This window comes from Merops nubicus, unplaced genomic scaffold (genome assembly GCF_000691845.1).
Source record: "Merops nubicus isolate BGI_N331 unplaced genomic scaffold, ASM69184v1 scaffold4528, whole genome shotgun sequence".
In the NCBI taxonomy this organism is placed as follows: Eukaryota; Metazoa; Chordata; class Aves; order Coraciiformes; family Meropidae; genus Merops; species Merops nubicus.
The window spans coordinates 1-17642 of NW_008627628.1; the positions used below are offsets into that span (position 1 = coordinate 1).

Consider the following 17642-nt stretch of genomic DNA (forward strand, 5'->3'; position numbering starts at 1 on the left):
TATATATATATATAACATTGCATCTTTTGTGCAAATATTTCTTAAGCTGTGGCCTGTCAGTAAGAATCTGCAGCAAGGAAGTTGAGACTGACAAAATCACCAAAAACCTCTGATGCAATAGTGATGAAGCTGATGATATACTAGGTTACAGTAATGTTAATCTAGAAAAGCACATTTGTGTCTGCCAGAGTAGGAAGCGTCCACCCACTAGCTGTGAAAGCAAATGCAGGTGATGTGGTGGGGGACTGGGGTAGGGGATTCCTATGTGTCATCCCCAACTGCCATGGCCACAGGGACAGCTGCTGAGCCTGCCCTACTGCAGCAGCAGCCCTCCAAGCCCAAAGCTTGTCCTGTCAACTCCTCGTACACAGGAGCTCGACCACCACCAAATGCTGCTTGCAGGGATGCCACTACCCCAGTCTTTCCTGTGCTGAGTATGAGGAAGGATCCACATTTCACACTGTGCTTCTACCTTCATATCCCACAAAACCCCCATTTCCACACCATTCCTATGTGACAAAGGGGAGATAAAGAAGGACTTCCCAATATAGATAGTAGGATTGATTGACCTTTTTAACACAGCATTAATTTATTGTTGTTGCTGGATCCTTTCTGCCACACCAAGATTTTACTGAAAACAAAATTATTTTACCAAAGAACTTTAGTCTTGGCTAATATTTTACTAGTTGTACAGATTGAAATCATAACCAGACATCATTTCCATGTGAAGAAGTGGTAGACTGGAAAAGGTATAAGATAGCAGGGCAAAATCCTGAGGACAGATGTTTTTCTGCTTTTCCTTTCTGAGGAACTAAGAAAGGAGGAGTAAGTGAAAAAGATAACTAGGGAAAAATTATGCGTATACTCTGCATTTAAACCTTGAATTTTGAAGTGAAGAATATAATGTTTGAAGGTATTATTTGTCACCTTTTATAGTCCTTCTCTTACTTCCCCCAACACTCCCTCCCTCATGTCAGCTCAATCTCTTTGTGTGTGTGCAATAATAGACACCCCAGCAAGGTATCATCTTTGTTAGCATGGTTCTGAAGATCTTCTAAGCTGCTGTTTTCAGTGGAAAATTCTGCAGCTTTATGATATGATAGCTTTCAATATCATTCCTCTAAATGATTCAAATAATGATTGTGGCTACTTGCAGGCAAAAAAATGTCATACACTATGCCCTTAGGAATTGCATGACAAACCCTACTGACACTAAACACACATTACCTTCTGTATCCCATACGCTGTTTGACTCATATTCTGGCCTGATTTCTGAGCAGTGATTCAGCTAAGTCCTGCCCAGCTTTCCATGCTGATAACATAGGAAAAAATGAGAATGCAGCAACATTAGACTCATTGTGTTCAATCAAAGCCAGAAAAAAGCCTTTCTGTTGTCCTGTTGCAGTTTTGTTGACACTTCCTTGTTGTGTCCATAGTATTGGAATATGCTCATTATTTCCAGACTTGATGACTGATTTTAAACACACTTTCCTCAAAAGTGAATTAAGTGATAGTGAATTTTTCAGTTCATGCAGCTCTTTCCCAGGCTGCTGAGTTTTTTATTCTTGAGAGGTTCGTGTAGACCAAAGCCAGAAGCAAATGCACACTGGTGGTATGCTCATGGAAAATAAGACACAGGAAAATAGAATTTGCTTGGCCGTAAGACCTTCCTGAAAGATGTCCAGATCACTGGAGCTGCCCACCCCAGGGGCAGAGGCCCTCATACTCAGCAGCTGGGAGGGAGCCAGTATCCCTCAGCACTGCCAAAATCACACCCATGCAACTTCTCAGCATAAAAGAAGATTTGCCCCTTTGAAACTGAACAACCTGTGGTGGCTTTTTATTGTCTCAAACCCATCCACCTTGAACATGATTACTTAATTATATCCCAGACTGGGCAGACTCAAATCTCATTTATGACATGATCCTTTTGGTGTATAATAGTCTTAACAAGCCTTAATTTTCCACTCTGTCTTCCTGTCATAGTTACTTACCACTGCTAAGAATAATGAGATAAAAATTTTAGGTGGAACAGCAGAAGGGGAAAAAAAAGTCATTTCGAAGCAATGCTCGTGTGGACTTCCCACAGAGGAATTCTTAATAATGTTCCTTAAGCACTTTTAAGGACTCAGCTCCTTCTCTGGACTTCAGGTGAAGAAGGAACATGTTGTCAGATTTTGGGGACGGTTTTGCTGTAATTGTTTTTTTCCCAGACACTGTCAGCCTAAAAGATATGGCTCACACCTTCTAGGCCATGAAATCAAGGAAACTCTAGTGGTTTACTTTAGTAAACGATTTTATGTGGATACAGTTGCCTCAGTGTGACAAATTAACACTATTTTATAGTATGACTTTGAGTAGCTATTACCCTTTTTTATTTTTTAGTTTCATAACTTTAATTTTTAAGTTTCTAACTTCCATTGTAAAGAATATCAAAAAAACATGTTCTGAATGCACCCTGCTGGATCCAAAATACTGAACTTAAACACAAACTCAGTGTCATATTACCATTATTTTAATTTTCAGACTTTAAGGCAATTTTGCACTTAGTGGTTTATTTCTTTTAAGGCCTATTTCCTAGCTTGTGGAAGCTTGAATCTATGATCATTGAATATAACCATCAACAACTTCAATCTTGATGTGCTCAGGTTACTTATGTTCCCACAGAAGTGTTAAAATTCAAATGAACTCTGAAAGTTTGCTTTATTTTTTGCCTTTAATTTTGATTTGGGTGGTGGTTTTTTGTTTTTTTTTTTTTTTTTTTTTCCATTTGTTTCACTAGCACAGACTGTTTGATTTTATTCAGTGTTTTCATTTGGTTTCATCTTACACCGTACTTTAAGGCTGCATTATTATCAGTCCCACTAATTACTCTTGCAGGACACTTTTATTGGAATGTAACAGCATATAGAAAATAAAAATCCTAGACAAGAAAATCTGTTTCCATTTATGCATCTGTGTGTGCATTATGTATATAAATTGTAACAAAAAATATTAAGATTCCTGGGCTCCTTATAGTCTACCATTATTCTTTTCTCTGTTATTGGCTTCAGATTAAGAACTTTAGTCTTAAAATGTAAGCTCATCCTTATGTGTCATGGCTTGAAAGGACAGAGTAAATTGTATGGGGGACTCGGGAGTGCTGCCTCTTCCTTTTGTGGTACCTAGGCAGGCACAAAGTTGAGGGTCTCTCACCAGCCACTGAAAAGACCCAAGTGCTACGGCATGACAGCTGAAGATTTTCTTTTAGAGCCATAGAATCATAGAATGGTTTTGGTTTGAAAGAAGCTTAAAGCTCATATACTACCAAAACCCCTGCCCTGGGCATGGTTGCCTTCCCTGGACTAGATTGCTCAAAGCCCCACCCAACCTGTCCTTGATGTCCAGAAAGGATACCTGTCCAGGCATGGAACATCCACAGCTTTTCTTGGCAACCTGTTCCAGTGCCTCACCATGCTCATGGTAAAGAATTTCTTCTTAATATCTAAACTAAATCTACCCTCTTTCAGCACCTTTTTTCTGATTTGTGTTTTCAAACACCGATACCACAAAGAGTCCTTCCTGAAGCTTGATCCACTCTTCTCACTTAAGTTTATCACCTTCAAGGCCCTGGTGCCAGCCCCAGGAGGTGTGAAGCCATCTCCTTTTGGGGCTCTGCATTCCTTTTCAGGGGTAGTTCCTGTCCTCTGTCATGCTCAAAAGAAGTCCTGTATAGTTGTTGGTGTCTCAGAGGTCAGGAGGTGAGGGTGAGAAGGCTATTTGCGTGGACCTTATTTCAGAATCAAGGCTTAAATCTGCTTTGCATTAAACTATATGCACACACAAATATTTACCTGGGCAGAGTTCAGATGCCAAACTTTTGTGCCACAGAAAGTCATTTATCCACAGCTCTTTATTCTTTTATGAATCTTATTCTCTCTCCTGGTCAAACACTTTAGTCTTTATAACCTCATCATTATCCCAAAATACCTAAAGTCTAATGAAAAAGATACTTTTTTTCATATTGAATTACACAATTATATGTAGGTGGCTATACAGAGAGTGTATAGGTGACTATATAGTGTATACATATAGGTGAATATATGTGCAGAATTTTAGCCTCTCAGGCAGATATTCAGTAGTGCCTAATCTATTTAGATAAATTAAAGAATACACGTGTGTGTGTGTGTGTGCGTGTGAGTGTGTTTATTGTTATTTTGTTGTTGGTTGGTTGGGTTTTTATTTTTTAAGTTGTCCATTATAGTTAAGATAAATAATGTCCTGCCACATAACACAGAGACCAGAGTCTGGGTAGGTCCCATTCATGTAAGTGCTGGAAACCTTATTGCAGAAATCTTTAGTCAGTCTTTGTTGCACATCACCACATAATTACCTTCAGGCATCCAGGCTCGTTTTGCTCTGTGAAGCATCTGCGGTCTGGTCTTTGGGGATAGAAATCTGAAGAAGCTACAGTGGACTTCACAGGCTTGGTGTAAACACGGCAGCCCTTTGTCTCTTTGCTGCCCTTTCCCCTGCTAGCGGGGCAGGGTCCAGTCTGCAGCACACATATAGTGGTGAGCACAGCACCATAGCTTTCACCTGCAGAGCCTTGTTATCCAGATCCACTGTGGCGTTCAATGCCTCTCTCTTCTGCTTGATTAAAGATAATAAGGGACAAGTCACTGACAACCCTTTGAGGCAGGGTGGTTTCTGGAGATAGCTAAGGGATGGATTTGTATCATCATATTTATATTTAGGATTTGATTAGTTTTTGCTTTATAATTCTACCGATATTTTTAGTTTAGCTTATTGAGCATTAGAGCAACCCTCTCTCCAGTGACCAGTCTAATACCTCCAAAGCCCCACAAGGGGCTGTTGGGACACTAAAGACCATCAATCCTTATGAATAATGCATCTATTTCCTACTGAGGCTCAAATCCCATTAATACTATAACATTATTACATCTCTTATTTACTCTTTTCTATCTGTGGGATTAAAGATTAATTCTTAATGATTTTTTCAAATTAAGAAGAAATCTCAGTAGGTCCAAAGCATTTCACATAGAATATACCAAAGTTATTACCAGAAGAGGGTTGCTAGAAAATAAAATCATGAAATGATAAGAAATATCCCAGGCATGTGAGACAGGGATGGACATTACAAAGTCCCACCTAAAAATGCTCACTGAAATGCACTGAAACCTAGTGTTCTATATGGTGATTCCTCATCCTGGTGTCCAGAGTGAGTCCATCTGTGACAGGCAGACAGGACTGAGTGAAATTATGGTAATATATAAACAGCATCATCTGTCTGACCAGGAAAAGGAAAAACCACTGAGATCACCACAACAGTTTGCAAAAGTACCTTCTCTCTCTTTGGATGTGTGTAATTCCAAATGTGCCCTGGTCTAATTAGGCAGAATCTGAATGGGAGAGCTTCTCTCCCTGTAGGTTCACCTCAGTAAGAGCTCAGCCTCCTCTGCATGTCTGACTACTACTGCTAATACTTCTACTGCTGCTGAATAATTAATTACAGTGAGGATCTATTAAAATCCAGTTGCCCTCAATGTCCTCTTCATAGTTTGCAAAAAACAAAGGAAAACCCAGAAAACTAACTTGTCTAGTGAAGCTTAGAAATAAACAACAGTGTTTGACTGTCACTGTATGTTCAAAGATAAATGTTATATATGAAAAAGCATACAGTAAGGTGAAGTACATAAAATTCAGGAAAATACAGTTTTGCATGCATAACTAGATTTTTGATATATTCAGCATGATATCCAAAAGGTAGCCTGTTGCAGGAAAAATTATATTACTGTATCCAGTGTAGATCTGCCACCTTGCTGAACTATTTCTGAGGTGTTCATGCTACAGAATTGAGCAAATACTTTGCCTTCCCCAGTCCTGCTTGACAATTTGCCTTTGTCCAAAACTGACCACACACTCAGTTTCTGAAATGCACAGAGGCAATAAAAAGAATATGGAGATGTAGCGTGTGAGGCACTGAGGGACTAATATTCAACAATGCTAATTCCAGCTAAATTTATATTGTATTGAAAGAAAGTGCTGTTAAAGAACAGCTTGGCTTACATCAAGACATGTGGTTACCAGATTACTTTCTATCTCCGCTCAGAAATATTTAGAGAATTTCTCATTAAAATTATTTAAAGTGAAACAAGTCAAATAAATCTACTTAAGTGTGTTGTTGCATTGCCTCATTTGTGCCGAAAAAGTGTTGCTTTTTTTTTACATTCTATTTTAACTGTACATATGAGGCTTTACTCACCCATTAACAAAATACATCACCTCCCAATTGCTTTCTATACCTCCTTAAATGTTAAACATAAACACATATACCATCTGTTTCCTATCATGACACCAATCCAAAATGGCTGCACTAGACACCTCCGCATATTAGATCATCTTAAAACACCTTAGCGGTTTTGCTTTACAGAGTTATTTTTCCTGTGACAAATTATAAACCTATATTTCAAGAAAACGACCAATCTGTAGCCTCAATTGCAAAAGCTGCATAGTTTCTCTTTATTTTAACAAAATGTGCTGGCATGTATCTGATGCAGCACTTTTTTTAAAGCCATAGGCCACCTTTGTTGCTATGGTAGCCTACAAATCCTGTTAATTTCTTCAGTTAATAATTTCTCAGATAATAATTTGTGAAGTCTTCAGATTGAACGCATTACAGTTCAATATAGTCACTGTTATAACTTACTAAAATTATTATGTGGCTGTTGTCTAACTGAAACTGCAGTACAAATTACAAGTTTTATCATCAGCCTGCAATCAAATATAAATTCCAGTAAAAAATCACATTTCTGTTTAAAAAAAATTAGCTTTGCAATGCTTGCACTTGTAAACTCCAGCTATCAAATATTCCATGGAAAATGGACAAAATACAATCATAAATGTCATTGAATGAAAATTGAGTTCTGAATGGATTTCAGATGTTCTTCTTCCTCAGCTCCAGCTCTGTGAAAAAAATGACTGTGTCTGGAGCAAGTTGAATTCAGTGAGGAATTTCTCCTTGACTTAAATGAGCTTTTGACCAAGGCCTCACAATATTAATGCGTGAACCTGCAAACCCTTATTTCCCAGGGTAGCTCAAATGAATCCTAGACTGCTTAAACCTCTCTAGATCTATGTGCAAAAGCAATACTCTGTCTGCTCATTCTCCCTTATATGTAAGAGCACAAATGATTATGAGACACTACTGCTGCAGGTTTGATCAAAAATAAATGCTGTATATCTAGGGACCACGTATAAGGGATGAAACAGCCAGTGTAGTAAAGGGAAAAAAAAAAATACTACTGCCTTGGACTGTATAATCTCAGCAGAGTTTCTTGCCACGTCAGAGGCTTTATTTCAGAAGTACCTGTTAATGCTTTTTGGCTACACAATCCCATGGAATGAAGAAAAAGCAGGCAGACTTCTGTGGGGGTAGGAGCAGCTCAGTAACCTCTTGTCACCAGATATAAAGAACCAGGGTATTGGTGTTGCTGCCTGCTCTATAAACCGATGCCATGTGAGGATGCAAAGCTGGAAAAGCTGGAGAAAGAAGTGTTGCAGAGGTTTCCTATCTAAGCCATTTTGTCTCCAAGGAGTTTTTGAAAAAATGGAGAAACAAGGGGGAAATACAGGCCCTTTTATACTTTAAAAGGCTTTAGGGAAAACCTTCTTTACCTGTGTCTCCCCCCTCAGCTCTTGTGCAGTTAGAGCTCCCCTCCTGTGCCAGTCTACCTTAATTCCTCCCTCCAGACAAGGCTAAGGAGACCTCCAACAGATGGACCATGGAGCTTTCTTCTTACTAAATGTTGTCTCTCCCCGTTGTGTGAGCATGTAAGATCGTGTGCTCTTTTGCTGTGCCATAAACACTCAGCTACTTTTTGAAACAATCGCTATAGTGTTTTTCCTTCTCCTTGTCTGTAATTTTGCCGCTGCTATTTGTGTGATATACAGAGACTTTTTATTATTCCTCAGAGCTTTCAGTTCAATTAAAGAAAATAAAGAGTAAATCCTCAAGTAGTTGAGAGGAATGGAAGAGTTAAAAGACTGACACAAAGGCAGAGGTACCGGGAATGACTCCTAAAGAGGAAAGACTAAAATACAGCTTGTTTTCAACATGCTCTAACAGGCACAACAATTCTAGATTCAGTTTGTGACAAATCATAAGATGGTTTAGAAGGGAGAGAGACAATAACTTCTAAACAATATGAACATCCGATTTAAGAAAATAACAATCTATTGTCTATTGTGAAATGCAAAGTCATGCTGTATTTATAATACAGAGTTGTTCAAATAAGATGGTAAACTGTGGTATGCCCTACTTTTACTGACCACTTATATGCCAGGATTTTTCACACCCAAGATGGAAAAAAAAATACAAAACAATACCTCAAACATCCAACCAGGCTCTGTTTTGGTATTTTAGCTATTTCATCCTGACCTTTGCGTATGTGTGCCGAAGTGCACAAACATGCCATATCTAACCTCTGCAGCAAGTACCTAACATGTTGGCTCACAGGCTCTATCCTCATTTTCACCTTGCTAACCTCAGTTGAAGTTGTTCAAGGAACTTGCCAAGGCTACTAATCCAGGTACATACCTAAGCCACTTGACTTCTTCACCCTCAAATTCACATCCCTTCTCATCTGCTCTGCATTTCAAAACCTGGAATTAAGCAAGCCTGTAGTAGATGTGTATGTTGAAATGTACTAACCCTGAAATGGCTATTGCTTTTTGCTTTGTAGTTTCCTTGTTGCCCAATAGCTCTGTCACTAGTCTTTTTTTTTTCCCCTGAACACTATTTTGTCAGTACAATCTCTGTGAGAAAAAAAAAAAAAAAAAAAAAAAAGCTTGATCTCAATAACAACCTTAATAATAATGGAATTATCAGGCCTTTTTTTTTTTTTTTAAATGGTACAGTAAGACACAGCCCTAGATGACACACACCAAATAAACAGGCAAAAATTTGCCAATTCTTGTTCTGTATTACACACCCATTGAACATTTTGGGTGGGGAACCTCCAAGGTCAAGCTCAGTTCTTTAAAAATATTTCCATTTCTACATTCTATATAGATGAGGAGGCAAAATGTCACAATCCCTAAACTTCAGTAGCCTTCTCTCATTTCTATTGCAACTGTAGCTAAGTTTCCCAGCAAACATCTATGTTTCATTGTGTGAGATATTGTATCAGTGGTAGAATTTAATCCCTTGAGTTGCAGATCACAAACTTGCCTAAATTGCCATTTCTTCCTTGCCTATACCGAGGCATATTATTTACTCACTAGCCCACTGCAGGGCTAACTGGAGTAAGGTAGCAAGGGTCTCTCGTCCACACCACTATCTGCCTCAATCTGTATTTACTGATTCAGTTCTTTTCTGCATCATTTTTAGACCATTTCCCACCTAGACCCATGAAATGTTCAGTTACTGTAAACTGAATTCACATGTTCAAAGTCTGTTTCTTGGCACATAAGTTTGCCATTTCTGCCAATGGTTTAATTGATGATTAAGGGATTTTTAACACCAGTCTGAGTGAAGTCGAAGCCACAAGGCAACATTAAACCAGTTCTGCGTACGTGTCCCAAACCAGCACACATGCCAGGCATGCTTTGAAGAGCCACTGCTCTGAAAAAACGCAGTTCACAGAGGCTTGCGTTTGGCTGGTTGAAGGTCACCAGCAGCATGTGGGTCAGGTCAGCCCTACAGCAGCTCTGGGCAAGGCCGGTCTCTCGTGGGAAGGAACGCAGGGAGGGAACCACAACTGCACCTTCAACGTTTCAGGCTCGCTTCCCTACCAGTGGGGGCAGTTCAAAGGCCCATGCTCTGCAATAAAAGTTCAGGACAGGTGCCTCCAGCCCAATTTTCCTTCACTTCAAATGTCCACCCAATATTCCTTCCCACATGCAGAGCTTGTCCCGTGTGAATTCACCTCTCCAGAGCAAAGGATTTGGAGTAAAGGTGCAGTCTTGCAGTAACAATTGCATTCACTGTTTATTCCACTGAGACAATAGATGAGTCAACAACAGCTTTTCAGATACTAAAAAAACCCTTTTGGTTGCTACTACCAAGATTGTTTTCTCATAGGGGCTTGTCTTCCACGAAACAACCTGATGCAAAGGTGTTTGCACCTGCAACCAGGTGACTCAAGGCAAGCATTGACATATTTGACATCATTTGGTGTGTAGGACCTCAGGGAGGAGAAAGATGAAACCAGAGACATGATGCTGATAAGAATTTCTTTTTATGTTATTCCAATAAAAAATACATTCATACAGAAATATAACAATCTTGCAAAAAACAATTTCAAATAAAATCTTGTAAAACAAAATTTTTACAAAAATCTTACAAAGAGATTCTTTAGATAACAGGGTGCTTCAAAAACAAAAAAAAAAGAAATTTCACTAATAGAAACTTTTTCTTCTTAAATTTCAAGCAAAAATGTTTATTTTTTTTTTTTTATTTTTCAGCTTGATTGAGGCTCAGTTATCACCTGAACAAAATGTACTTGCTTATTAATAAAATTACAGGCATTTGACAGATGGCACACAGCCCCACCCCATCCACACAAGTCTGATGGTATTTCACAATTGAGACAAGCCAGTGCAAGTTTAATTTTTTTGTTTGTTTGGGGTTGTTTTTATTTTTTTTCTTTGCTTTTTGCTTTTACTTTCTTGTTTATAAGAATTATGGCTAAGCCAAGCAGAATGCAAACAAGGAGTTAAAAACACAACAAAACCCAACCCTAAATAGAAATCCATTTTCTGGGAAATTTAGTTTGTTTGGGGGAAGAAAAAAAAAAGTGCATTTTCAGGTAATTTAAAAAAAAAATGAAATGAGAATGATTTAAGCCTGTGTGTTCCTTAGAACCAGATCACTTGCATATACTTTCTTCTTTTTTCAAACCACTTATCTACATACATTTCCAGGAAGATATACCAAAATATTAGCATAGTAAGCAAGACCAAGAATAAATAGAAAAGGAAACAGGTCACATGTTTCATTGCATCGACTGTAGTGAGCTGGTTTAAGAAAAAAACCCCCAAAAAATACTGCTTTTGGACAGACTATTTCTACTCTAGGAAAAAACAGTCTTTATTTTAGCTCAACTATGTAAAATTAAGAGCTCAACCACGACGACTAGCTCACTCACAGGTCCTCCAGTAAGCTGGAAGGCCAAAACCCGAGTGTACTTCATCTGCACACAGCTAATATCCTTTGAGCATGCCAATATTCGGTTCATATCATTCTTAAATGGCCACAGATACGCTATTCCAGACAACCTAATAACTACAAAACACAGTCAGCAGTCTGAGAAGGACTGAATGCCAACAAAGCCTTTAGCATAGCATTACGCTAAAGGTAAAGCCTCTAAAAATGCTAGATTTTAATTAACCCTATCTTTCATTTCTTTGTCTCCTTAGTGACCGTATTGCGCGGGGAGAGGGAATATTTTGACGGGCTGTGGCATTTTCTAGCTATGTGTTCTAATTTTTTTCCTTTTAAAAAAAATATTTATATATTATCTATATATATACACACATACACAGACTGTACACACAAATATACATACACAATTATTTTTCTGCCCACTTTTAAAAAAAAAGTAATATAGTTTCTTTCTGTATGACCAACAGATAGCTAGATATATATAGATGTGAAACTTGTGCCTTTTAAGCAAATACATCTTTTAATACTTCTGTATCTTTAATATGTATGAAAACTTGACATATTAAGTACAGTTGGGGTGTGTATATACACAGTTGTTGTGCAAGGTCAATATAAAAAAAGTCTCAAGGTGGCAGAACTGGTCAGGTATTCAATTGGCATATGCATTATACTGTAACACAGTCAAATTGTCTAAGTTAAACAAATACTGTACTGACATGAACGACTTTTCTCTATATTTTTCTTTGTGAAGGAGGACCCTGGAAGTAACCTTTTTTTTTCCCCTCATATTATACATTTGATACAGTACAATGCCAGGTGAAAAGAGAGCCTTAATAAAGCATGCATCACCCATACCCCTGTATAAGACCCCCTACAAGAGAAGGTCACTTGCATAAGGCACCATTATTAAGGTCAACAGTGCATTAACAGCTAGAAAACCAGAAGTTAGTCCTCAAGGCATAAATAAGAGAAAAATTAGCTGCATGAGAAAAATCAGTTTCTAACCAATAGTGGTTTTATCCACCCAACAGAAAAAATTATTCATGTTCCATACATTATGTAACATTAGACCAATTGTATTTTAGCTGCTCTTAACTGTAATCAAAACTGCAGTCCTGATTAAAGAATGGAAAAGCATATAGTTCCCCAGAACCATGCAATAACCTTTGTATTATAATGAAAAGTTATAGTTGTGTTACATTTGTAAATACACAGCTTATACAATGGATTACAAATGAGCTCTGTAGCAAGTAAAACAAGCTACTTGACACATTGCACGTTTAATAGCTGCACCAGACACCTAAAGCTCCTCTCACACAGGAACGGGGAGGTTCCCCATCTCCATTCTGGCATCCTGACTCCTTTTATTCCCCCCTTCCCCATCCTAGTTTTCCCTCTAAAAAGGTGCAGACACCCCTCCCCCCACCCCTTGGAAATGATTGGTGGTCGTCCCATCTCACGAGATATTCCTCACATACAAGACATTCAGACTATTTTTTTCTCTTACAGTTATAAAACAACCACAAGAAAAAAAATGTGCCTCAGCATACAGTCATCAAGAGATCCTCATCGCATACAGTCGCCCAATCATTAACATTCTCAGTGCACATGCTCACGGCAAAGGCTTAGGAGCCACTCAGAAGGTTAGATACCAGTGTATGAGTCCAGGAAACCCCAAACATCACGCACCGCGGTTGCTATGCCGTTTCTTACATGACTTATTAGCCCTCAAAAGACCTTCAAGGAAGTGAGGTCCTGGAGGCAACTGGGTAGGGTGCAAAATGGCATGCTTTGGCTGGAACACGCATCCCTCTGCTCAAGGCTGTTCAACCTTGACGCCTCTTAGCCCGCAGGATTCACCTCTTGACCCGTTCAGAGGTGTCTCTTCATGTGAAGGGCCAGGTGGTCAGACCTGGAAAAACACCTGCAAGGCAAGAGTCAGGACGCGCGTTAGCCCACGGCCGCTGGCACGCACGATGCGATACGCGTGGCTGAGGCACCCCCCTCGCTCTGCTTCTCCAAAGCACGGCTGGGGGAGGAGGAATCGGGCACTCCCCACACACATAGGAGCACTAAAGGTGTCTGTGGGCACCCAGGAGCCCTGCGGATGCGCGGTAACACTAGGGACTTCTCAACACTCATCTGCAACATCAGGCTAACAAACCACATCCCAACGATGAGTAAAATGGAAGTTCTTTTTTCCAGTCTAAATATACAGCAGTACCTTAAAAAATACCAGACACAGTTGTGTTCCCAAATGACTCCTTCACAAGTGAAAAGCAGTGTAGACTCGCTTTCCAACAAGCATTGAAGATAACTATTTAAAAAGGTGTATTTCAGTCACATACCTGTCACAGTGACTACATTTAAAAGGCTTGGCTCCAGTGTGCTTTCTGAAGTGTCTGGTTAATTCATCACTTCTTGCAAAACGCCACTCACACCCTTCCCATGAACATCTGTAAGGCTTTTCCCCTACAAAGAAAGGAGATTACACGTTAGTCACGACTTCATTCAAGGGAAGGTAGGTGCTATCATATTCATTTTCTACATAAACTTCCTCCACCCCACAAAGACAGCCAATTTCATTTAACCTTTCTGAATGCTTCAGAACACGTAGGCAAAGAAGGCTTGCAGAATTCATCTACATGATTCCTACTTAATTATTTTGCTGCAACAGCACATCAAATAATCTCATTCTTATTAAATTAAAAAAAAAAAAAAAAAAGCAGCAGTGATTTAACAGGCTCAGAGGAAACAAAGAAATCCAACCTTCTACTATTCCTGTTCATCTGTATTTGGCAGGCTTACTCCCAAACAGGTATCATTCACCTCATAAAGGTGACAAAAGGCAGCACAGCTAGGCTCCAAAATGCAATTAGGTTACTGTATTGCATCAAAGTCCCCTGTCACTCACTCATCTGCCTAACATGCAACCTCCCTTCTACTGAGCCACATCTTCTTGGAAAAGCCTGCACACCATGCACACCACTTTGAACACTGCTATTTCAGCATTCAAGAAATACCACTTCCATTCACAGGAACATTCTCAGCCAGACAGCAGCAGGACTACAGTTCTGCAATCATTCTGAGGCCGACAGCTATTTATGTCAGCCACCATGGTTTCAGTGGAAGTTGTTCTTTCCTCTTGAAATAATCTTGTTTTATCTGACTTATGCATGACAATGGGAGCATCTGAGCTTGCTCAGACTTCCCATAAAAGCCACAAAATGCTGAGCTCACAAGCCAAAATAGGATCTTTTCCTTGAATTCTCTTCCACATCTTGGGGACAAAAAAACCCACCCTGTATAGGTCTTTGGATTGGAACACCAAGAACACCAGGCCAGTTCCTCACATAAAGCAATGACTATTGAGCCAAGGCACAGCTCTGTATATCTAACTGCTGTCATAAAGAGACATCAAATAATAAAGCTCAAACAAGCAAATCAGCATGCTACTTCAACCATAAAATATTTACAAAAGCCTGTAAGTGTCTCTCTCCCTCACTTTCTTTCCTAATAACAGATTGTTATTTTTAGTTCAGGTTCCAGAATAATAAAAAAAAAAGCTGTTCAGTATTCTGGGATAAAATGATCTGCATTTGTAAGTCCAATTAGACAGATATGTTAGAAGGACTGCAACACACTGTGGCTTTCCAAGATTTCTGCCAATAACAATGGCACACAAAACTGTAAAATGATTTACAACTATAGCTATAGTTTATATAATATAGGCCTTGGGATGTCTGCTTGAGTAGACCCAATATAGAACAAAACATGAAAACAAGCTCTTAGAATATTTAGTGATCCGGCTGATTTCTGGATACAATGTTCCTTTTTTTGCAAGAACATCACAGCTCGCTTTTACTTCAGAAACACATGTCAACAAAGGACTAGAGTCTATTTTGGGTAGACCTTCGCTCCTGAAGACTGCATGCCACTGCAGCTTCCCACTGCCTCTTGAGGCAACCGGCTCCTACTTGCTGTGACAGCAGACTAATCTACCACCAACTGTCTTGGCTTCAGCTTGCTTACGAAGAGAATGAGGAAGTGATGTCGTCCACGCTGGTAAGCCTCCCCTACTGTTACATCACCTCTCCAAACCTGGGCTCCCACCCAGTGATTGTGTAACGCTCTGACACCACCACCGTCAGGGGTATTCCCTGCAGGACTTGCCAACTCTTAACAAGCACGAGGTTACTAACCTGTATGAGTGCGCTGATGTGCTTTCAGATGTGAACTTTTGGTGTAAACTTTCCTGCAACCGTTAAAATGACACCTGTGAACGCGCCTTCTGCCATCGGGCGAGGTGTCCCCGTTGGCGGGGGTACCTTTCTCTGCAGTCTTTCCAGCGGTACCAGTACGCATTTTCCCCGGCGAATGCAACTCACCCGGCGTACAATTCCATAGCTGGGAAGAAGGCTCCTTGCTCAGCTCAGGAGACGAAGGGGGAGTGGAAGTGACAGACGAACTCAAGTTTCCTGAACTGGCCAAAACATCGCTTATAGGGTCAGAGGTAAACTTTGTTGTGGGCGAAAGCTCCTCAGAGCTGTCTGAAGAGTCGCTGCTCACGTCAGAATTCAAACTGTTGGTCTCTAAGTTCTGACTAGTAAGATTGTCCTCTTTTGGGACACATGTGTTTTTCAGTTCAGATTCCTCCTTTTTCTCACGTGCCAGAATAATTTTGGTCCAGAGATCCTCTTGGCTATCAAATTTGATTTCAGATGCAGAAACGTAACAGGGTTCACTTTGGAGATACCGTTCCAGCTCCAAACACGTCTAGGTGAAAGAAAATGAAGAGAAAAAGAGAAAAGTTACAAGCTTGCTTAAAAATAAACCCAATTGTATTTTACACTTCAAAAAGCATGCAGGAATGTAGTACATTCGATTTGAGGTTTCCAGGTTCAAAACAAATTAGAGGCTCTTCCAGCCGTAACTAGGTGACTGTTAGGATGAAAAGAAATCAGACCTGGGCAGGAGTTCAAACGCACAGCTGAAGGTGCAAGTCAGCTTTGGTTTCCAAAATAGCATTCTAATGAGTCAGTGAAATTATCATCACTCTCATCATAAAATCTGTGTTTTCAGTAGGCTGAGGTTGAAAAGGACCATAGAGAACCACAACAAATAATTACATTTCACTCTTGAGCCTCATCTAATTTCCAGTTGTTTTGTACCTCTCTCACACAAACACAAGGCTGGAAGGACCCAACTGAACACAATGTGCTCTGACAGGCAGTTAAAACCCGAATGCTGTGTCAGAAAACAAAGCCACATTTCAGCATGGCTGCAGAGCTGTCGGCCTGTCTTCTGGGGACATCAATGGAGCAGCAGACATCCTCCCATTTCCTGTGCATGAGAACGCAGCACACTCGACTTTCAAAGAATGTCATTTCCAAGCACACTGGCATGCATGCCACATAACTCAAACTGCTCCCATGTGTGTTTGGAAGGAACATGGGGAACTTCAACAACAGAGAAGAGGGAAGAAAAAAGTTCCAGAATAGAAATGTCCTGTTCTATAGGATGTAAAACGGGAAATTACTCTGAGGTCCTGCCGGGCGTCCCACAATGAACAAGAACTTTATCTACTGGCCAAGAGTGCAACTGTATGAGTCATCTCTCTCTTTCTTTCACGCAATGCCAAAGGAGACTTCCTTTTAAAACCCTGATCATCTGCCAAGAAAGTACTGTGTTCAAATATACATGCAACAGTACATGGACAATCCCCCCCCACCCCCCCAGCAACTACATTCCCATCTACTCCATGTAACGAAACAAAACAAAAAACAAAACCACCCTAAATGGGTGAAGCTGTGGTTTTTCAATTCCAACTCACCCTGCTGACTTTCTAGCCATTTTCAGAGAACAAAAAAAAAAAAAAAAAAAAAAGGTGGTATGAACTGTTATGGCAACAAGCTGATGTTTTGAGATTAGTCTTTCCACTATAGGAAACGATCCACAGGGAAGCTTTAAACAGAAAATGGACACACCAAGTTTCCCTGAGAAACTCTACTTATTTTAGCAAGATCATTTCTTCCAAGTCCCAGTAGCAAAACCTGATCCCAAATGCCACACATTCCCCCTGCAACCCCTTCCCCATCTGTCCAAGCCAACATGGGAGCAGCCTCCTTTCTCCCCCAGCATTGCTTAAGTAAACTGGGTCACATGTTCTGGCCAGGCTACGAGTGAGGGCAAAAATAAAAAAAATCCCAAATCAAAGCACCACAACGTTATTGCTGCACACAGTATGTATTTGTCTATAATTAGGTAACTGGGTTGCAATGCATGGTAAAAACAAAAAAGGTTTTGAGAGGGACAACAAAATAGGGTCTTGATGTTCCATGAAAACAGGTAAAAAAGCATTTATTGAAATCTGGTTTAACTTTCATATTCCCGGTTAATTTAAATTCCTCATTAGGTCGATTAGTAATGGGGACGGGAGTGAAGCTCTCTCCGAGTTTAAATGCCTCTGAAGGCT

At 39.9% G+C, this 17642-nt stretch overlaps 1 protein-coding gene across 1 annotated transcript; it reads right to left on the bottom strand.

Moving 5' to 3' along the window:
• Nucleotides 1-10223: 10223 nt before the first annotated feature.
• On the bottom strand, nucleotides 10224-15943 carry KLF6 (Kruppel-like factor 6; the record flags this gene model as incomplete). Its single annotated transcript, XM_008946370.1, has 3 exons — nucleotides 10224-13091; nucleotides 13516-13639; nucleotides 15370-15943. Coding segments are annotated over 3 exons (750 nt in total), but the record flags the coding sequence as incomplete, so codon positions are not given.
• Between the last annotated feature and the right edge of the window lie 1699 nt (nucleotides 15944-17642).